Here is a 22,626-nt window from a genome sequence, read left to right on the forward strand (position 1 = left end):
AGAAAGAGAAGTAATGTTAGTGGATGCATTTAAAAACACAGCTAAACTTGGGTGAATTTGGTGTGTTTGCTTTGCCAGGACAATTCCAGCTTATTGTTGCCAAAAACAGGGTAATAATGATGTTTGTGTAACTTTTCTCTGGTAGGTCATTCCTTATATGGTTATGTCTGGAAGGTTTTCCCGTTCCAGATGTGAGTCTGTGGTGTTTAGAAGCATTCCAGCCTGTTTATAAGCAGGAGTTGTTGGATTATGTTATATATTTTTTGTACTTATGTTACTGATAGTGTTATTCTGTTTGCTCTTTTTTTAGGGTGGTTCCCTATTAGATCACCGCTGCACCCACTGTTAAACATGGCTCAGAAATTGAGGTGTAAATTCAACAGTCACGTTTCTCTCTAATCCTTCTGCGATTGTTTAGGTTGTAGCATGTTTTGGATAGGGTGACCAGACATCCCTGTTTTCCTTAGACAGCCCACATTTTCTTTTACTGTCAATCAATAAAACAGGACCAGAAAGTTCAAAGAAGTCGTGGCAGCAGAGCAGACAGACATTTTGTGTTGTGCTTGTTTTGACCATTAGATGGCGCTGTCTGCTGCTATCTACTAACCACTCTTTTCACTTGCTTGCCTAGTTTTAGAGAGTACTGCTGTGTAAAACACAACCAGAGTCTAGCGAGTGTCGAGTGGATCAGCACCATCACCACAAACCTCTTTCCAAGACACGAGGTAAAAGGGGTGAGGCTACAGGACTTGAATCGCATTGAGTGTAGTTCACACCACAGCTTCACTCATTGTGGTAGGCTACTTTATCATTTTCTAACATGGTTTACAAAGTTATTTAGTCAGTACCCAATTTTAGCAGTCAGGCTTCACCATAGTTTATTCCAGTGCAACAGTTACCATGGTCAAAATACATGAAACTGGAACTTCCCCCTCCCCCCTTTTTATTTTGTAGATAAAAACATAGAATATTTAATGCTATGTTGACCGCCAAATTGGAAATGTCCTCCTTTTTTCATTTTTTGAGGAATCCAGTCACCTTAATTTCCGGCATTCATGTTTGATATAGTTATGTGCTCTAAATAGCCATATGTCACAACATACAGTACTGTGCAAAAGTCAGAGACCAACCATTTATTTAATTTCCAGTCAAAATGGCCATTAATTAAGAGTTATTCAGGAAAAAAAGCAGAAAACATACACTCTTAAAAATAATGGTTCTTCAAGGGTTCTTCAGGGAAAAATGGTTCTATATATCCATCCATCCATTCTCTAAGCCGCTTCTCCGTCAGGGTCGCGGGGGGAGGTTCTATATAGGCTTTCTAAAAAGTTTTTTTTTTTGCATTGTGAAATGATTATGCCTGTTGATGGAGAATGTGTGTTATATGGTATATTCTATATACTGTAGAATCTTTTTGAAAAGGGTTTTATTTATATATATATATATATATATATATATATAGGCCTCAACAGCAAAATATATCACATTATGGTCAGTATTTAGTGTGTCCACCGTTGTCCTTTAATATTGCTTTAAATGCTTTTGGGAGAGAAGTCTGCAGGGATAGTTTTCCACACCCTAAAAAGTTTTAGAAGTGGGTTGAATTTTCTACTTCTCGCGATAGCAAGTCATCCCAAACATACTGAACTGTGATGTTAAACGTATTATTTTCATTGTTTGCGTACAATGAACTCTGTTGATTTATGGTATTTGTGAAGACTGATTTGCCTATCTGAAAATCTTACATACAATGAGTAATAAGTAGCACAGGAGTTGAGGTGTCTTTGATTTCATCACAATTAGTCGACAATCACTTTTGCCCTTTTTTTGTATTCAGTTCTTGCCCAAACAAGTTTGGTGGTTTATGATTAGTGTTAACTCATCACTGATTCATTTTGGAGTCATTGCTTATCTACAGACATGTTGTCTCATTTCCTTTTGCTCTCTACATGGCACTTGTGTCGTCTTTGATCAGAAAACAAGCTCATGCATGTCCTTCAGCCACGCAGCAGGTGGCGCTGTTATCACAGGAATTGAACTCTTTTCACTTGTAAGCCCGGCTGGCATCCTGCCCGAGAGATCAAGCCAACACAGCCTTTTGTTTCAGAGGCTAGGAAGTGCTTTTAAACAGTGAGTTGAATCATGCTGTGACGTTTCTGGCTTGACTATGTGTTCCTCTTGCATAAGTGCTGGCATTTGGCCAGCTAGTTCTCCAAGGCTTGCGTTCAGAGCTGCAGATATTTTTTGGTTTTCTTTTTCGTTGCTTCACTCCTGCTGCCTCTCTTCCTTCACTTTGCTCCCCTTTACTACTTTGTGAGTTTCTATATGCTTCCTTCAAGTCTGGTGTTTACTTAATCTGTTTTTTTCCACCTCTGTCTCCTTTTCTCTCCCTCTCTGTGCATTTCTGGGTGGGGTCATGTGGTAGTGCTGTGTTTTTGGTAATCGGGGTAGCTCTGTGGTGTAGATTCCTGAGCAGTGAGTGTAGCAGGCACACCCTGCCAAGCAGGCTTCAGGCTTGCAGTGAGACGTCCTTCAGCTAAGCCACCCTCTACAGAATCACAGATCACTTATTACAAGTGCTGAGCCAGACTAGTTCACTTAAACTATAATCAGCATCCCATTCCTTTGTCGTATGGAAACAATCAGTTTATTTTTCCTGGCTACCAGAAAGAAAGGGGTGGGACAGGACGTTCCACCAGCCAATGAGCAAAGCTGGTGTTGCAGTGTTGTTGCGAATGAGGGAGGGGGTTGATCTGCTCAGTCCTGTTCATCATGTCTGTATGGGAGGGGCTTGGAACTTCATTTTTTTGTTGGGGTGTGTTTCTTTGACTGTGTGTATATGTGTGAGAGATATTACTTTCTGTGTTGTAGTTGTCAGACCAAGGGGATTTCTTCATTCTTTGATTGTGGAGTGTAGCATATAAGGATCTATACAAAAGGACTCTCTGACAGACCCAGATGGTATGTACTCGCAGGATCTTGTCTTCTGTTTGTGGTTTCCTGCTTCTGTAGCTGTAGAGGTGCCAACACTGCAGTTCGTGGAAAATATGATGGTGAAAACTTACAGCTTGCTATAAATTGTCAGCGCTTGTTTCACTGTTGTCGTTTAAAACATTGACTAAAGGTTTTGTTGGATGATACATTATAGACAGTTTGTCATGAAGGCTGCTGACTTTTACCAACATGAATTTATAATGATAGGTTTGTCTGCTATGGGGTGGTTTCCTGGGCTAATTCTTGCTATTAATACTAGTTTTGCACTGAAAAAAATGCCATTTGATCTCACTTTTATGTGTATTTGGAAAAGCAGGCCTTACAGAAATATATTACAGGGCAATCATTGAATTGTTGATGGTTTTTATTGATGAGAAACTGCTTTTCAAAAACATGGTGCTTCTTAGCACTGAAAAATGCTGTACAGCAATTTAAATATTTAATTATTTTATTTTGCCTTTATGTTGTATTCATGGCCTAGAAGCACTGAGCTATTAGCAATGCATTGGGACAAATGTGAAATATGCAAAGATCTTGTGCTTAGTGGGCTGGTTCCATGTGTAGGTCTGAAATGGGTATCTCCAGACTGACTTCTTTAGACCCTAATCTAATAACTGATCTATTTAATCACAGTCATCAGCAGCATCTCAAGTCCTGACCAAGTTGTGATGGGTCCAATTTGGAACTAAGTGCTAGAGGAAGGAAGTTCAGGAGTATGGATAGAGATATTGCAATCTGCAATATAATGGTCTGTGGGATGTGCCTGCCATAGGCTAGGTTGGCATGTAGATGGCATTTAAGGTCAGTTAGCATGTAAACAACCTTTTAGTCAATGTAGGACTAAGAGAGGCATTTTTAAAACATGCTTAGTTTGAGCACAAACGCATAGTACAAAATATGAGCATGCATTCTGCAAAGCAGTCTCAGTGCTTAATGAATAAGCACAACTTGCTTTTCTCTTCTTCATAGTTAGGATTACAGGCCTGGCTTCTTGCAAGTCAAAACCTGTGGACTCGAGTTTTTTTTGTGTGGAGGTTCACCTTGGATTCAGTTTAAGAGCAAAGCTGAGCAAAACTGCTTTAAGACAAACTGAAACGTAAAACTTTGTATACATAATACTTACATAACATCACAGTTACGTTACACCATTAGCAAACTTAGATTCAGTGATTAAGACATTATGTAGTCCAGATTAACAAAGATTTCTGAACTCAACACTACTCAGTAAGGCTGTAAAGGCATCACTGGTTCCAGTACTGCAGCTTTAGTGATTTTACAGGGCTGCGCCACCCGGTGTATTTACTTTCCATAGCAATAGTGAGAATGTGTGCCTTTGTGTTTGTGTGATGTCAGGGGTGTGGCCACGCATTAGTCATCACATCTTTTGATGAAAAAGAGTGGAATGAAGGATGGAGAAACAGAGGAAGAGAATGAAAAGAAAGTGGGTGATGACTTTCAAGCGTGCTACTTATTAAATGAAAAGTATTGAGAAACCTGCTTATTAAGACTGCAGTAAAGAACAGACTGTTCTCGTAAGTCAGTAAGGCATTTGTTCCATGTATTTTAGGCTAGGCTGTGCCTTGTAGTACTGCCTGCCTAATTTTGCATTGTCTTCATTGTATGCGTGGCAGATGATCTTTAAACTTAATACCTTCCCTGGGTTTGTCTAAGGCTTGGTGACTGCACCAAGCATGTCCCTTAAGCGTTGAGCTGAGAGCTGGGCTGTGGCTCAGATTCTGAAACGAGTTTGAGAAGCTGTAGGTTCAGTGAGTTACTGAGTTATGAAGAGTAACACAGTGACGTCTGGATTCAAGTGGACCAAGCTTGGTTTATTAGGTCTGCCACTTGTGAAAGGAGAAGGCAGTAAATATCACCTTGACAAGTCTATACAATTATTTTATTTATAATGAGATGAAGTTAGAGTTGTTTTTAAATGTGTTCCCTCTTCCCTAACTCGGTGGCAAACAGCTACTATTAGAGCTATGCCTGAAATGTCAAAACTGAAAGTCTTGACAGATAAGAAAGCTTGTTTTGCTTTTTATTTCATTTTCTGTTGGGCATTTTAAAAGTGCTACCCTTTCCATCCAATTCATTGTAGAGTCAACATACAACAAGCGTGATGATTCCATTGAAAAAATGAACTAAAGATTATAAATATGTATATTTTCTTAATTTCACAGAAATCATTAGGCCTTCCCTGAAGGGCCCTGAGGGTTCCCCACTGATCAAACACCTCTGCAGTTCCTGTGTCTGAGTAAATGATAGCTGTGTGTAAATCAAGGTTAGAGAGAAGCTGCTTTTTTAGGACGTTCTTGTAACTGTTTCTATTTCCACCTCTATGCCCCCCCCTGCATGGGGACATGTGGGGGGTTTGGAAAAGAGTGTTCATGGTAATCCATGTGTCCGATGTGCAGCTGTGCGGGCCTGTGTGCTGTCACTGACTGATAGGCTGCAGCTAGTAACTGAAACTACTGCCAGTTTGTGGGAAGCTGTTGGAAGCTTGTGGCCCTCCTTCAGTTAGAAGGTGGCACATTGTGTTTGTGGTGATATCATGCTGTGTTTCAGAACATGAATAGGAGGGTGTTCAATTCAGAGATATGCTGAGACATTTAGACTCCATGTGCAAGCACGGATTTGGCTGTTTGAGTCATATGATTGTGCTTGTGGGGATGAGGGTTAGGCTCAACCTGACAGAGCAGTAGAGCTTTAAATAAATGTTTTTTTTTTTATTTTCTGGATATTATTAGAGCACAGAGGAAAGAGACATAGCCGGGACAACATGAGACTGAGCTGACAACAGTGAAAGGCTAAACTCTAAATGCAAATATCGTACCCCACTGTGTTGTCTGTGAATGTCATTTTTGTACATATGATCCAGTGTTTACTTGCCTCTAGCTCAGTGATATCTAGGTGGCTCTGTAAATGTGCCCTACAAAACCTGTCTTCAGTTTGCATTGGCATGTACTCTGTACATAGATTTCCAGTGAGTGTACACTTTTGTTTGTATTGTAGCATTATGGGGAGGGTTGGTGCCTTGCCCACACATGAAAATACACCCAACAATACTGGTATGCTCTCACAGTCCAGATCCTTCTAATGATGTTATTCTTTGTAAAGAGTTGAAACTTTTCTGCATAGTTTTTTACAGACTGGAAAAAAAGTGGCATTGAAGGCAGTGAAGATGGCCAGGAATATGAGTAATTCAGCTGCTTTGCTATGTCTTGCTTGAGTGGGTGTGAGATGAACAGTGAACTCTGTTATTGGACCAGTGAGAGATTCTTTGTGGAATGGAGACAGGTCAAATGTCACCAAAAAGTTTTTGATAAGTTACTTGTCTTTAGATCTCAGTCTAATGTGTTGCATTCTTGAAAATTAAAACTAGGCATGTGCCCAGGTACTGAGTCAACCGTTTGATTTGCCAGTATTTGAATACTAAAATCACTGTTTGGGTATTGGTTGTTTCATCGTGGGAAGACGGAGACAACATACATGCCGATTCCAATTAAATAACAGAAATTCAATAATAAAATTTAATTTGATTTGTATGTGTATAATATTTTTATATTATCCAGAGCTCATACAAACTCATCAAAGTTTATGATAGGACCCATGAACCCATGACGGCATATGCAAACTATACCTATATAACTATACTATATTTTCAGAACTTGCTGAACTTCATTGTTGTCACGTGAACTGGATAATTCATTCAATGTCAAGTCTGTATGCATATCAGTAATAAATTGGGTATGTTAATTGTTGATGTTGATTGCAGATGATACAGATAGGCGGACCTATGGCCTCCTCACAATAAGAGTGACTAACATGTATGCCAAACGATGATAACTCATAGAATTTGGGAAGCTTATTCATATTTCAGTTGCATTACCAAGTAATAGAGTTTATTGTTTTTATATAACTTTTTAAAAACCTGACAAACCAGCCAAAATGCCTTTTCTCCCACCAAATCCACTGAAGAGGAAATAAACACCTGTAGAACACTGCATCAGCATCCAGTGTTGCACCTGTTAGCTGTAGTTTTAACTAATCCTCCTTTATGTTACTCATGTGACATAAAAACCACTTGATCCCGGTGCTGTTTTTGGATAATAAAACATTCTGAAGTGTAGTCCTTTGCTTGGTGCAAAATGTTTGTGCAGTGCCACTGTTTTCACAGCTGTCTGCTAATTTCTACCAGGATGTGTTGATTCTTTTTTGTCTTTTTCTTTTTCTACGATTATCCACATAGCTGTTCATGAACTCTTAGAAATACTTGAATATCAACATAGGTCGGAAAGCACATCCCTAATTCAAACCAGTCTCTACCCTGGGCGAGTCCTCCGTACAGCACGCAACAGTCACTGGGGAATCTCGCAATGTGCTTTGAGCCAAAAGCAACAGAGAACGAACAGCACACCCGATGTATAAAGTAAGATGAAAGTTCTCAATAAAAGAAGTTTTTATTAGCAACTGCATTTCTTGTTCTGTGGAAATGTTTTTATACAGGCCCTGTATAGTATATTCAGCACCATTGCACTGGCATGCTTGGAGTAGAGACACACTGCCTCTAATCTGCTGTACAGTTTGGAAAGTCTTTAGTAGTGAAATGGCTCATTCACATGCAGTCCTCCTTGTTGTCGTTCAGAGGCTTCATAACTCCCTCATCCTGCTTTAAGCCTTGATTGGCCTATTCGCATAATTATACGCCAGCTTTTGTTATGATTCCTAGAAGTAATTCTGAAACATCTGATAACCGCCTGTTCAAATGGAATGAAATGCAAAGAAAGTCTTGATGAGAAATATGTTTATCATGAACTTCCTTATTTGCTAGTATTTGTGCTTGGAGTGTGTGTGTGATCGTTTCCTGTTGAGTCTAAATCAGCTCTATATCTAGAATTATGACACAAAGCAGTCAGGCCTTAAGGCACGAGTGGAAAATATGACAATGATTAATCATATCATGATAAATTGCATCACAGTATGCTGCAGTATGCTTTTTTGAGTATAGATCATCATTGCTTGTACAATGCTGACCAACTTCATGTTTTTCGTTTGAGATAATTGGTCCCGTTTAACTGAATGTAATGTAGCACAGTGTGTGTAACACTGAATGAAAGTCATTGTACTCTTTACATATCTTTTATATGGGGCATAATTAGTGTATTCAATCTGTTCTAACTTATCAAACCTCAGAAAAAATGAAATGCCATGAAATGTGAAGTATCGTGGTAAGTCTTCCAGTAGCATGATATGTTATTTTTATTTATCTTCTGTATATGATGTTGATTGTTCTGTATAAGATGTATGATTGATCTGAAGAGGATGTTTTCAAGCAGGAATTATATTTTTCCACTTGACACGCCCCCCTTTACAATTTCCTGAATGGCCTAAGGGCCACTGAGCAGACATTGAAGGGACATTCCACCAATTTTTCAAATTTTCTGCCAGTCAGTCATTAAGATATAAACAGTCATTCTGACTGGTCTGATATAAAATGCTCCATTCCAGAGAAACTTCTCAAGTCAGAATTGTTGACAGTGGTGGTGATAGGAACCAGATGTCCATAGCATTAACCCCTCTAAAAGATAGCTTGCAGGAAAATTACCATATCGGTCTTGTATACATTTTAACCTCTGGTTCTTTTATCACCATAGTAAAATGTTGTTTCTCTACAATAAACTGTTTCACATCAAAGCATTAAGAATGACTTTGTTTATATTAGAATGCATGCATATTGATCTTTTCTGTCTTGTTAGTTCATGTTCATGGTCATATTAAGCAATATTCATTGTGCCATACCGTTTGAATTATAAAAATGCTTTGACTGACGGGTAATGATTTATGATTTTTTTATTTTGATTTTGATTTTTTATGATATATACGATTTTTTGATTTTGTTATCATGCATCAATGACAGGGGAAAATAATGAAACTAATATAATGTTTTGCTTCTCTCTCATCTTCCTTTTCATCTAACAAAATGCTCAGTGATCATCCTTTATACCACATGTCACTTGCAAATACATCATGATAAGTTAGATGTGTTACTATTTCCAGGAAACATGATTGAGACATCATCTGTAGCCCTGTTTAGATTAGATTGGTTTATCAGGATTTTCAATTGTGATAAATTTATATTTGTCTCCTCAATACCACAGTTCACACGAGGTTCTAGTGGTTTGTATTTTCTATAAACCCAAATGTTTGCATCACACATTGTTATATCATCATAGAAATCACACGTTGATGATATTGTGAAAATAAAGTAATGCTTTATAAAAGGGTGAAGGATTCTTCTCCTTCTTCTAAAGCTCTCCTAGTGTAAAAAAGGTGGAGATGATATTTGTCTTTGGTGAAAAAGAGCAATTCAAACCCTTCCTTAGGGGTGACGGATAAAAATACTTATCTTGTCAATCTAAAAATAAAATCACTGGTAGCACCTATGAAAAATGCAGATTTCTCCAGGATAACCTGTAAACTCAATCCCATTCCAATTAGGCTTATGCCACATTAGAAACCAGCATTAAGAATGGCATAAAAAACAGAAACATAGCGCTGACAGAACACTAGTTCCCCAAGACATTCAAAACAGTAATGTGTAGAAAAAAAAACTTGTTCAGCTTTTCTGCCTCTCTCCTATTCTGACTCTATTTTCTTCGTTCCTGTGGCTTTTGGCCATACTAATGGAGTCAATGAACTGATCCAATCACTGCAGAAATAAAACTCGGAAAACAATTTGCACCCTGACAACTTTGCCTGTTCAGTGAGACGTAGAAAATGACTACCACCCAGGAATCATTTTATAACGTATTTCACATATTATGAAATATGACCCCACAGAATAAACATCGAAGCGATGTTGTTGTTTGTTAGATGGCATTGTTCTCGTCATTTGTTTGGTGTGCATTTGGCATAGCCACCTCAAATCGGCCTTGAGAAATGTCAAAAGCAGCTTAAAGCAAAACATCCCGTTAAAAGCTTTAAGATAGCTTTACTGTGATCAACACTGCTGCAGTGATGGTCAGCAGCAACCCACATGAAACAGAATCCAGTATATTTACACTGTGCTGACATTGTGACATTTGGTGTTGTTCGCCAACCCAGTGTTAAACAAAGGCATTTTGATATGATGTTCTCGTATTAGAAGTAGTGTGCAGTTAGTAATTCTAACCAGTTTCTTCTCTGCTAGTTTGGCTGTGTAGTTGTTGCTGTGTGTTGAACTTGACCTCAATATCTGCATATTAAACTGTTTATAGTTAGAGAGCTGGTGCATGGCCATGATATAATTTAAGGAACAGCAATGTAATGTGTTTCTCAGAAACCTCACAGCTAGCTACCGTGTGATATTACAGATCACACACTCTAATGGCCTGAACAAAGATGTCATATAACAACAGTGGCATTCAGCTTTTAAATGTGTTTACTGAGTAACAAGCTCTCTCTCTTTCTCTCTCCCTCTCTCCACAGTCTCAGGCCAAACAGCCCACACCCACCCCAGCAGCGCCGGTCTCCACTGTGAAACCTGCAGAATATGAGGTACTAAGCATGCATCAGCCCTGTTCCTCTTTTTCTTCTTCCGTATCACTTTCCCCTCTACCTCATAAACCAGGTCATTTTGCCCATTCCCCTGCTTATGCCATGTTTATGCCATCTCTTTGCTCTGTGTATGGACTTTTGGTTAAACAATTCTGCAAAGAGAAGTGGACCAAAATTCCTCCACAGCGATGTGAAAGACTCATCTCGATCTAAAAGAACGCAAATGAATGACAACTTTTGATTGCAGTTGATAATGCCAAGGGTGACACAACCAGTTATTAGGTTTAGGGGCAATTACTTTTTCACACGGGTGATAGAGGTTTTGAATAAATCTCTATCTTCAGTAAATGGAACGATCATTTAAAAGCAGCATTTTGTGTTTACTCATGTTGTTTTGATCTTATATTAAAATTAGTTGCATGATGTGAAATGTGACAAATGAGTAAAAATAGGAGAAATCGGGGCAAATACTTTTTCACAGCACTGTAAGACCATTAGCTTTACTACAGAGCCCATAAAGAACTTCTTTCTATAGCCGGGATTCCTTTTAAAACCCTGCACCTGACCTTATTACTTAACAGTAAAGAGTTTGGAAAGTTCTACAGCGGAACCCTTCATTCTTGACCACTGAATGTTGGTTTGCCAAGCTTGTCTATTGTTCAGTCTTTTAAGACACTGGGCTTGGCCTTATTAGCGACAGCAAGAGTCTGGAAAGAGAACGTCAGGTCCTTATTGTTCTGGTATCTGGAATCATTTTTCCTTAAAACTAAATCAGTCTCTGTGACAGGTTGTGAAATGATAGATTGAGAAAAACACGCTAATTTTCTCTAAAGTATTTGGGAGAAAACGCTGGCAATGTATTTGTGTTTTGTTTTTTTTTTTGTGTGTGTGTGTGTGCCGCTGAAAGACTTTAGCGTCATGCACTGTTAAGGTGTCAGAATTGACGGATTCATGAGATGCAGAGAATGAGTTTTTATTTAGCGTTATTAAAATAGTAGTCCTGTGGACTAATTGTTATTGAGCCAGCAGGAGCATAAAGACCTGCTAATTCCAGCTGATTACACTGACTAATTACCTTCTGTTAAAACTGTCCTCTACCGTGTAAAATGTGTCTCTCTGGAGCAAAAGTGTTGTGTTGCTGGTGTGGTAACCCACTGGGGTAGCTGGAATATGTGGATGTTCATGCAGGGTGGATAATAGAACATGGCGTTTCCCTGGAGAGGAATTTGCCTTCTGACTCATTTCCCTCTTTTCAGTATAAAAGCAGGGTTGTTTTAGGTTGCCTTTACATTGCCATGGTGACACACAGCAGTTAAAAGTTGTCCTATTCAGCCTGATTCTTGTTAACTAGTTCTTATAGAGATTCTATAATAACTGAATAGTAGAAAAATAGTAGTATTGGATTCTGCTCAGATGTTTCGTCTTGCCAGGATTCAATGCTATGAACTTATATGAATGAGCAATAATGCTTTTAATACCCTTTAGTAAAACTAACTACCCTCTGAATGGTCAATTATGACAATGATATCCGCATTGCAGATGGGGTCTGCGTCAGCATCCGCTGCAGGTTCTGCTGCAAAGCCTGGCACTACCGCTCCCTCTGCAGCCTCTACTGCTGCAAGTACTGCCCCAACATCTACTGCAGCCACAGTCAGTGCAGGGGTTTCTACAGGAGCTAAAGTTAGTGGGGGAGTCTCAACAGGGGCTTCTGTCAGTGGAGCAACCCCTACAGGAGCAGCCAGCAATCTAAGCACCCAAGTCGGAGCTTCTAAAGTCTCACCCCAGGTAGACTCCGGCATGTGTTGTGGGGCTGGTGGATTCTTCCTTCCATTTCATTTCATAACTCCACACCTGTTCATCATACCTTTACACCTTCACTAATACAGCAGCAGGGGGGGGGGGCTTTTTCTCTCTGCTCACTTCTTAAGATCAGCCTTCACTGTAAAGGCATGAGCTCTTTGAAGTCATGTTTGTCATCTCTGGGATTTTCTCTTCAGCTCTCAGGGTCTCCTGTGGGTTTGTTTGATATTCCTCACAGTGCGGATCAAACATGTTTTATTTCATAGGTCATCCATACTACACAGGGCATGTTAGGCCAATGGTAGTGGTGGAATGAAATGATGATGTTGCTTTTATGTGTTTGCCAGAACTATTAAAAGCACATGCTGGGCACACGCTGAACCCACTGAACTCTATTGGACTATTGGAATATTGGACTCTCTTTGCATGTTCACCACACTTCTTGCGCTTGCTGCTGACTGTAACCTCAACAAGTTTGTGTATGGCCTTGATGATTTAATGTTTAGATTATCAGCTCTGGCACTTGTCTCTTGGACGCAGACTACGCCCATCTCTTCTGCTAAAGTTCCACCTGTGAGTGCAGGGAGTGGAGCAGCAAGTGGAACAGGAGGAGCAGGAGCAACGGGTGTAGGAGCTGGGGCCGGGAAGCCCACTATAGATCCGGTTAAGCCCAAAGATATTTCAAAAGACAAAGTCCAGGTACTCAAAAGATTGTTTAGGCCAGAATCAACCTGTTTCTGGCTGCTACAGTGCTTCGCTGGATGTGGTTGAGATTTAAACAATATGCTGTTTCATTTGCCCATCTTATTTCATATCTGCGGCTATACTTCAGTGAGAATGGCCTGGAATGCTGTTTTTCTGCTTCAACTATATACTGCACCATATCTAAAAGCCTTGTATCTTCCATACCATATACGTATTTTACTGCCGTGGTTCATCTTTTACCCTCTGGGCAAAGTGCAGACTTTGGGGAGCAATAAGCAGGACTTCATAACATCTCTGAAATGTTATGGACGCATCTTCTTTCATCCACTCTGCTGCCCTTTGCTTTGGCCTCATCACGAAAAGCATAATACATGGTCTTCTGCCTCAGCTAAATTTTGGGCATGAATTGTGTCTGTCATGTAATGGTTGCACATATGCTTCAAATAGAATACCATCATTTCATCATCTAAACTGGAGCCTTCTAAGGTGACATCCACAGGAGTGGGAAGTACCGTCAAAAAGGATGATGCTAAGTCAAAAGAATCCAAGGTATTTTCTTAAGCATCGGGGATGTACTACAGAAAACATATGCCTCCTCCATGGAAATCTTGATCGTTTTTGAACAAGTTTTATTTCCTTTTTCCATTTATCTTTGCATTCTCTCCAACAATTATAATGTTATTTTAAATGTGTCCTTAGTTCTCAGTTCTCACTATCTAAGTCTCCCTTGTTCCGTGGTTAAGAACACTAACACTTGTTTTCATCAAGTTCTGTTTAGCCAGTTACTGCATCTTTTTAGAGCTGCTGCCCACATAATATTAGAGGACAAGTGTTCTCTTTGCCCCAGATGACAGTGGCATCAGTGGGAATCAAACCTCCTAGTGCTAGAATACAGTCTGTTTATCCAGTTACACTACTTGGAAGTCCTAGATTAATTCTATTTAAATGTCAATGCTGCCTCTCACATTGATAGATGTCATTAAGTAAAGGCTAATAATTTTTTAGGAAATATTTCTGAAGAGGTTAGATATAAAATAATCCAGTCAGATGAGGAAGGAGTGGAAAGGAGTTTCAAAGGAGTTTCCAAAGCTAATATTTAAGATATAAAGAAAACGGGACTAACAACTGTGCAAAACCTGGCAGACCACCAAAACAGCGACCATCAGATAAACTGTACAAACATCACTGTAACTTCTACAGGTGTGTCTGTCCATCCTTCCACGATGGGAAAGCAGGTCTGAAGGGATGTAAAACTGTCATGAAGCCATTACTGAGAAAATTAATAGACATAAAAGAAGAAAATTTGCAAATCAAACCAAGAAGCTGTTGGTGTTTTCAGAACAGTGGTCTGACCACCATACAGTCTATACTTCAATGTCATTAATTGTGTTTGGGATTACTTGGATCATGAGAAGCAGAAAATGCAACCATCTTCTAAGACTGAACTTTGTTACTTTGGAAAAATACCCCTGCAGACTTCTTTGAAAAACTGAAAGCGAGTCTCCCAAAAAGGATGGAAGTAAATAATGTGAAAATAATGTGACAGGGTGGACACAATAATGCTGAAAATTTTGATATCATTTATATATATATATATATATAACCTCTCACTGGCCACTTTATTAGGTACTGTTCAGTTGCTTGTTAACATAAATAGCTAATCAGCCAATCACATGACTGCAGCTCAGTGCATTTAGGCATGTAGAGGTGGTCAAGACAACTTGCTGAAGTACAAACCGAACATCAGAAAAGTGATTTAAGTGACTTTGAGCGTGGCGTGGTTGTTGGTGCCAGACGGGCTGGTCTGAGTATTTCAGAAACTGCTGATCTACTGGGATATTCACGCACAACCATCTCTAGGGTTTACAGAGAATGGTCAGAAAAAGAGAACATATCCAGTGAGCGGCAGTTGTGTGGACGAAAATACCTTGTTGATGTGAGAGGTCAGAGGAGAATGGGCAGACTGGTTCGAGATGATAGACAGGCAACAGTAACTCAAATAACCAACCAAAATCTCTGAGGAATGTTTCCAACACCTTGTTGAAAGTCTGCCACAAAGAATTAAGGCAGTTCTGAAGGCTAAAGGGGGTCCAACCTTTTACTAGCAAGGTGTACCTAATAAAGTGGCCTGTGTGTGTGTGTGTGTGTGTGTGTGTGTGTGTGTGTGTGTGTGTGTGTGTGTGTGTGTGTGTGTGTGTGTGTATATATATATATATATATATATATATATATTAAAATCAATATCTGCTTTTTTATGGTGCGGAAAATGAACAACTTGTACTTAATGGCTGTTTTTATTATGGTCTCTGATTTTTGCACAGTACCAAAACATTCAAACTTTTCAAAATAAACCAATTTCACTGGAATTGGCTTATAGTAATTTAACTGAACCAAGTATAAGGTTTTTTTCCTTAGGAAAGCTTTTGTGAGTGCTTCCCCTAGTCTTTTTAAACTGAGATGTGTTTTCATGATAACAAAAACCAAAAAGTTAACAAAATGACTGGACTTTACAATGATGGGCTATTGATTTCCTCACACTGTCAGGCACACACTTTCTCTCAAAGAACGTAGATGAAATCGTTGTCTGTCTTATCGCTTGGTGGTATTTGCTTTCAATCTGGTAAATCTTTGTAGTTGTGCTGTTCTGCTTCTAAAAAGTGATCCCAAACACCACTATTTTTAGCTGTGCAGTTGATTTGTTAGTAGACCTATAAAGCAGAACCAATTATCCATTGTGCCCTCATGTGTACATTTTAATAACATTCTGAACTGAACCACTGAAGTATTTGACGCACTGTCCATTGCTGAAATTGATTTTACTGTAGTAACATAACACATACAGTAGTGCATTCTATTCTGTCAGCTATGCCAGACCAGTACACTGGTTTTTAATTTTGTTCTGGTCTACAGGTGCGGGTGGAAGTGCCTCCTCCAGCAACCAAGAACAGTGCACCAGTGAGTCCACACTTCTCCTATCCTCCTCACTGTTATAGATTAGAGTTTGCTAGACTGTGTGTTACAGAGCATGTGAGTTTGCATGTGCATTGCTGAACTGCTGTTTGCACAGGCAACTGCTGTAGATCCATTTGATGCCTTGGCTGGCAGTTTGCCATCATCAGAGCCTTTGGCTCCTAAAGGTCCTCGGTATACTGGACCAGAGATCAAAGAGGTGAGAGTCTTACTTTTCGTTTGCACTCGCTTGTGTGCACATGGTTGTTTTTAACGGCCTGCTTTTTGCTGTGTTATGGAACGCGTATTAAAACAGTGTGTGTTGCATGTCTCAGCCTAGCCTAACCTCAGAAGAGGCTAAACGCTGTGGGGAGAAAGAGCACACACTGCCACCTGGATATAGAAAGGAAGACATGGTCAGTCTGACATGGGTCACACACCCATAGATACAGCTGTGACTTCCTTGCTCACAGCATTTTAGTCTTATCACTGCAGTATTGTTTTATTTTCTCTGATGTCTCATAAATAACAAATATTGGTATTTATTTGGAAGCTTGGAGTTAACTCTTACTTTCTCTGATCACACTAGGAAAAGAAGATGCCTGCAGGAAAACCGGATAAGCCCAAGGAAGTTTCCAAGGTAAAGAAGCTGACTATCACATGCCGTGCAGTCATATTTTATTTGCTGCACATTTAATCTAGTACAGCAGGGTTGGGCAACACAGTTTGTTGATTTTCCAGCTTATACACCCCTGATTCAGCTCTAAGGTGCTTGCTAAGTTGAATTGGTGTGTTAGGGCAGAGAAACTGTGCTTTCAATTTTCCACTGCTGTAGTGGAGAGTATTATTAATACACAGAACTGTATATACTGTAAACAACTGAAGACAGCACTGTTCACTGCACAGAATCTTTTGTACCTCTGCTGTGTGAAATGTTGCATTGCTCCGAGGGCTGTTCACTTAGCAAATACCCACAACAACTGGTTTCTGACTTTTTTTCTCTCACACACCCTCTCATCTCAGTGTGCCTGTTCAAAATGAGATTTAAATAAAGTTTCTGCACTAGGGATGTAAATTTTGACCAATAAGTTGGCTATTAAGTCTAATATCAAGATTCCGACCCATCAAAATATCAGTTAATTACTGATAGTTCTGGTTCTACAGTCAGATTAACTGAGCCAAGTTCAAAGCCATTGTGAAGTACCTGATATACGTGCACATCATCTGAATTCTGTATTAACGCACCAAGATATTAAAATGTTCCTTGCATGAACCACTGAATGTAGTACTTTGTTTTGTTTTTTTTAAACCTTTGACCCAGTAAAGCTTATAAAAGCAAGTGATGTTATTGACATAATGTTCTTAAATATTCTCTTAACCTTATGACTGTCTAACACCTCGTGACTGTCTAGATTGTAAGAATTGACATGAGGAACTTCTTAAACTTCTCACCATATATAATTTTTTTTAAAAGAGGATTTTTCATATTGGCTGTTTCCTCCAGCATCACTTGCAGATCTTATTTGCTCAGTGTTTTAAAGAGAATATTGAGGACTTTATTATTTTATAAGAACAAACAACTTGTTTTTGTTTTTTAAATTGTCATAAGGTTTTTTTCCTTAGGAAAGCTTTTGTGAGTGCTTCCCCTAGTCTTTTTAAACTGAGATGTGTTTTCATGATAACAAAAACCAAAAAGTTAACAAAATGACTGGACATTACAATGATGGGCTATTGATTTCCTCACACTGTCAGGCACACACTTTCTCTTGAAATTGTTGTCTGTCTTATCACTTGGTGGTATTTGCTTTCAATACGGTAAATCTTTGTAGTTGTGCTGTTGTGCTTCTAAAAAGTGATCCCAAACACCACTATTTTTAGCTGTGCAGTTGAATTCCATGGTGTAACGGTCAGCACTCTGGACTCTGAATCCAGCGATCCGAGTTCAAATCTCGGTGGGACCTGGTTGACTTTCTTGGGGGGCAGTCGTGGGCTGGAGGTTAGGGATCCAGCCTTGTGACCGGTCGCTGGTTCGATCCCCACAGCCGACAGCACATGACTGAGGTGTCCTTGAGCAAGACACCTAACCCCCAACTGCTCCCCGGGCGCTGTGGATTGGGCTGCCCACCGCTCTGGGCAAGTGTGCTCACTGCCCCCTAGTGTGTGTGTGTGCACTCACTAGAGTGTATGTGGTGTTTCACTTCACAGATGGGTTAAATGCGGAGGTGAAATTTCCCCGTTGTGGGACTAATAAGGGTCTCTTAATCTAATCTTAATTTGTTAGTAGACCTATCCAGCAGAACCAATTATCCATTGTGCCCTCATGTGTACATTTTAATAACATTCCTTAATCTTGAATGAATAGTAAACCTACCTATTCAAATAGGAAATTAAATCAAACGAATAGCATTGGCCAAAGAATTGTTTGTCAGTTAAACTTTAATATATTAATAATTTCTATCCCTACTATAGACCAATGTGAAAATGATGAACACCACACTTTCACATTACTATTGGCAGTTGACATGGGGTTGTGCTGACCAGTCAGACACCTAAGAGAGACCCTTGCGAGCGCACATGCCCACTCACACATCTTTTTAGTATTCCTTACAATCTAGACATGACAGCCTGTGGTGTACACTTTTGTTGGGCCTCATGCTGTAGAGTATTACTACTTTTTCATTAAGGAATGATGAATGGTTTTAGTGTTTACTAAAATAAAAAAAGCACTTATTTACTGTAATTGTTCTCTGTGGTTTTTAGAAAATTTGGGTTTTCAGTGTCTGTTCTGGCATCTATTGGGGTGTGTCAGTACTTTTCCTGCCATGACACATGCCTTTGATATCTGAATTTAAGCCTGAAGTGCCCCCTTGTGGAATACTGTAGTGCTAGAGAGGCGTATGTTATAGGAACTACAGATCTGTGTAATAAGATGTTTATTCTTGTGTCTAAATGTGTGTGTGTGTGTGTGTGTGTGTGTTATTGATTTCACCCCAAAAGCCGTTAACAGAGGATGATGCCCTGGACTCTCTGTCTGCTGGTTTTGTATCATCTGCAGTCCCAAGTGCGCCAAAGACACAAGCGGTAAGTCATAAATATTCATGAATTTCAATATAGAGTCCTATTGGTTATTACCATTGCTCTTTTCCTGTTTACCACACCCCTAATGCGCTTGCCAGTGACTGTTCACTGAACAAGTTTCTTCATGACCATGTATGGTTTAATGTATAGATTGTCAGTCTTCAAGCTTGTATTTTGGTCGCAGACTCCACCCATCTCTTCTGCTAAAGCTCCCACTGTGAGCGCAGGCAGTGGAGCAATGAGTGGAAAAGGAGCAACAGGCGGAGGAGCTGGGGCAGGGAAGCCCACTACAGACCCAGTTAAGCCCAAAGATACTTTGAAAGACAAACCTCAGGTATTAAAAAGGCTGTTTAGGCCAGGATCGACCTGCAACTTGTAACCTAATTGTTGCCTTGCTGAATGGGGTCGAGATTCATCACTATGCATTATTTCTTCATGGTGTTTTGTATCTGGTGCTGTTCTTTTAGGAGAATGCCCTGGAATTCTGTTTCTTTCCTTGAATTACATATAGCACCATTATCTTGTGGTGGCCATGTTTCTTCTTTGCCACATTCACATTTTACTGCCTTGGATTATTTTATTTCTCTACTGAGCAAGGGAAGCTGCTCTGTAGCATTTCTGGAAATATACGGGTTGCATTTTATCTTTTCCCTCCTCTTTCAACTACACTGCTGCTCTGTGCTTTGGCCTCATTATGGTAGTCTTGAGATGTGGTCTTCTGCCTCATTTCGCATTGGGCAGCTTTCTTTTGGGTGTCAATTGTTTAATTCCATGCCAGTCGTGTAATGGTTGCATATGCTTCGAATAGAGCACTGTGATTTCATCCCCCATACTGCAACCACCGAAGGTGACATCCACAGGAGTGGCTAAGCCCTCTGCCACTGCTAACGTCTCTGGAAGCACTGCCCAAAAAGATGATATTAAATCCAAAGAAGCCAAGGTATTTTCATAAGGATCACTTGGAAAAAAATGTGATCTTGACCCTCGTCATGGAGCTTCTTATTGTCCTAGGAGAAAAATTTTCATTTCGTGTTTTTTTTCCTCAACTTTCTAGTTTAGTTGTAAATAGCTAATTTTTAAAAAAAGTGGGTCATCTCTTGACGGATGTTCTTACAGAACTGTAAGCAGGACATCATCTGAACCAATCTCATGTTTACTGTTTTCATGTGACCTGCAGTTTGGTTCACCGTTTAATGATGAACTTTAAAGATAAAGAACAAGCCAAACATACATATGCACAGTGCATTCTTCATAGCAGTAGCATACTGCAAGACCAGCAAAGTAAGTGTCATTTTGCTTTGACCTGCAGGTGCATGCAGAAGCGGCTCCTCCAGCAGCCAAAGCCGGTGTTCCGGTGAGTCTGCACTCCTTTTCTTTCTTGTTAACGCTCTGGGTGTGAGGTTGCTAGAGCTTGTACTAGAGAGCATGTCAGTTTGCATGTGCAATCCTGAGCTGCTGTTTGCGCAGGCACCTGCAGTAGATCCTGTGGCCCCTAAAGCTCTTCAGTATTCTGGACCAGAAGTCGAAGAGGTATGAATCTGCTTTGCATGCTTGCTTGCGTGCACGTGCTTGTTTGCTGTGTTATGGATGTTGTAACAGTGTATGTTGCATGTCTCAGCCTGGCCTAACCTCAGAAGTGGCTTTTCGCTGTGGGGAGAACAAGCACACACTGCCTCCAGGGTACAGATGGGAAGACATGGTCAGTTTGACATGGGTCACATGCCCATAGAAAAAGAGTTCCATGCTCACAGTTATCAGCATTTTCTGAGTGCTGTCTTTTCTGTCTTATCCTTGTTCCTCTACTGTATCAGAGAAACAAATCTAAGATAGTGTCTTACTTTGGGCTTGGAGTTAAAACGGTCCTTTTTCTTGCTTACACCAGGAAAAGAAGGTTCCTGCTGGAGTATCAGATAAGCCCAAGGAAGTTTCCAAGGTAATGAAAACGTGTCATCGTGCTGATTTTGCTTGTAGACAGCAACTTGTATGCAATGGTACAGTGCCAAAGACACATTCAGCCAGGCACAGGAGTTTTGAAGCACACAGTACCGTGTACTGTAGACATCTCAAGACTACACTATACGCAGTACTTTATCTGTTGGACTCACTAAGTGTCACTTTCTGATGAGCACACAGTGAGTCTGTATCTCTCATGTCAAAGCATGTAATACAACCAGAGTACGTATCCCTCATGCCAAAGCATGTCACAAAGACTGTTTGGTAATTATTAAGAACTTTACTGGTCATTGTGTTCCAGAGCGTCTGTAGGGCTGTGTCTATTGTTTTTTTTTTCCTGCTGTGACCCATACCTTTAAAATCAAAAGCAAAGCCTGAAGCGCCCCCCTGTGGAATACTGTACAAAACCTCAATTGCAGAAAATTTGGGACAGCTTGCGAAATGGTACTAAAAACAGAAAGCTGTGATTAGTAATATATGTCTAGTAATGAACTGAAAACTGTTGAATAACATATTTGATGTTTTACTGTATGAATTTTTTTGTTAAGATACGCTTGTTCCAGATTTGATGTCTGCATGTTCCAAAAGCATTCACAGGAGCATGTTTACCATAGTGCTACACCTTTCCTTTTAAGCACACTGAATAATTGTTTGGGGACTGAAGAAACCCACTCTTCAATTTTTAAAAGTGGAACTTTGTGCTTCATAATGCGCCACACATTATCAGTGGGACATAGATCTGGACTGCTGGCCAATCTAGCACCCATTCTCACTGATTACACAGCCATGCTGTTGTAACAAGTGCAGGAGGTGGCTTAGCATTGTCATGTTGAAATAAACCTCTGAAAAAGATGCTGTCTTGAAGGCAGTTATGCTGCTCCAAAATGTGTACAGAACGTCCAGCATTAATGCTACCTTCACAGACGTAGAAGTTAACCTTAGTGGGTGCTAATACACCCCCATACCATGATGGATGCTGAATTTCAAACTTTACACTCATAGAAATCTGGATAATACTTTCCTTCTTTGGCCTTGAGAAGACAACATCCAGTATTTCCACAGGGAATCTGATGGATTGACTTATTAGAACACAGCACATGTTTCAGCTGTGCATCAGTCCATTTCAAATGAACTTCAACCCAGAAAAATCAGCTTAATTTGTGGACATATATCCACTGCTATGTACAGTACCATCATAATTTGCATTTGTGGATGCAGTAATGAACAGTACTTATTGACAATGGTTTTCCCAAGCCCATGTTATGAATATATCCATCCACATATACATTATGATCCAACTTTTTTGGAATTGAGGTTTGTAATATTAGAAAAGATTACTTTGTAGGATATAGATATCTGTGTGTTGAGTCTCATGTTTATGCTTGTGTCTAAATGATCGTGTGTGTGTGTGTGTGTGTGTGTGTGTCTGTGTCTGTGTGTCTGTGTGTGCACGCCTTTGATGTTTGTCTTCACTAAAAGCCCTTAACAGTGGATGAAGCTGTCGACTCTCTCTCTGCTGGATTTGTATCATCTGCAGTTCCAAGTGCACCAAAGCCAGAAACGGTACATTCAGAACACAGACACTAACGTTAATTCATCTTTAATTAGTCC

The 22,626-nt window shown here is 39.8% G+C and overlaps 1 protein-coding gene across 31 annotated transcripts in view; it reads left to right on the forward strand.

Moving 5' to 3' along the window:
• Positions 1 to 22,626, forward strand: part of cast (calpastatin) — a 49,608-nt gene that overhangs the window by 17,654 nt on the left and 9,328 nt on the right. For 6 of the 31 annotated variants that reach the window (XM_017715196.2, XM_017715204.2, XM_017715302.2 and 3 more), the window contains exons 2-17: positions 10,462 to 10,530; positions 12,070 to 12,315; positions 12,871 to 13,029; positions 13,483 to 13,584; positions 15,946 to 15,990; positions 16,103 to 16,204; positions 16,320 to 16,400; positions 16,574 to 16,624; positions 18,982 to 19,065; positions 19,247 to 19,396; positions 19,871 to 20,002; positions 20,372 to 20,416; positions 20,530 to 20,592; positions 20,681 to 20,761; positions 20,945 to 20,995; positions 22,495 to 22,578. In XM_017715196.2, the coding sequence (XP_017570685.2) occupies positions 10,462 to 10,530; positions 12,070 to 12,315; positions 12,871 to 13,029; positions 13,483 to 13,584; positions 15,946 to 15,990; positions 16,103 to 16,204; positions 16,320 to 16,400; positions 16,574 to 16,624; positions 18,982 to 19,065; positions 19,247 to 19,396; positions 19,871 to 20,002; positions 20,372 to 20,416; positions 20,530 to 20,592; positions 20,681 to 20,761; positions 20,945 to 20,995; positions 22,495 to 22,578 (1,545 nt within the window). Of the gene's footprint in view, positions 1 to 2,800; positions 2,962 to 10,461; positions 10,531 to 12,069; positions 12,316 to 12,870; positions 13,030 to 13,482; positions 13,585 to 15,945; positions 15,991 to 16,102; positions 16,205 to 16,319; positions 16,401 to 16,573; positions 16,625 to 18,981; positions 19,066 to 19,246; positions 19,397 to 19,870; positions 20,003 to 20,371; positions 20,417 to 20,529; positions 20,593 to 20,680; positions 20,762 to 20,944; positions 20,996 to 22,494; positions 22,579 to 22,626 lie in introns of those variants that run through there. The other 25 variants (XM_017715327.2, XM_017715332.2, XM_017715312.2 and 22 more) reach the window with 21 other exon arrangements.

The sequence above is a fragment of the Pygocentrus nattereri genome, chromosome 16, assembly GCF_015220715.1.
Source record: "Pygocentrus nattereri isolate fPygNat1 chromosome 16, fPygNat1.pri, whole genome shotgun sequence".
Classification (NCBI taxonomy): Eukaryota; Metazoa; Chordata; class Actinopteri; order Characiformes; family Serrasalmidae; genus Pygocentrus; species Pygocentrus nattereri.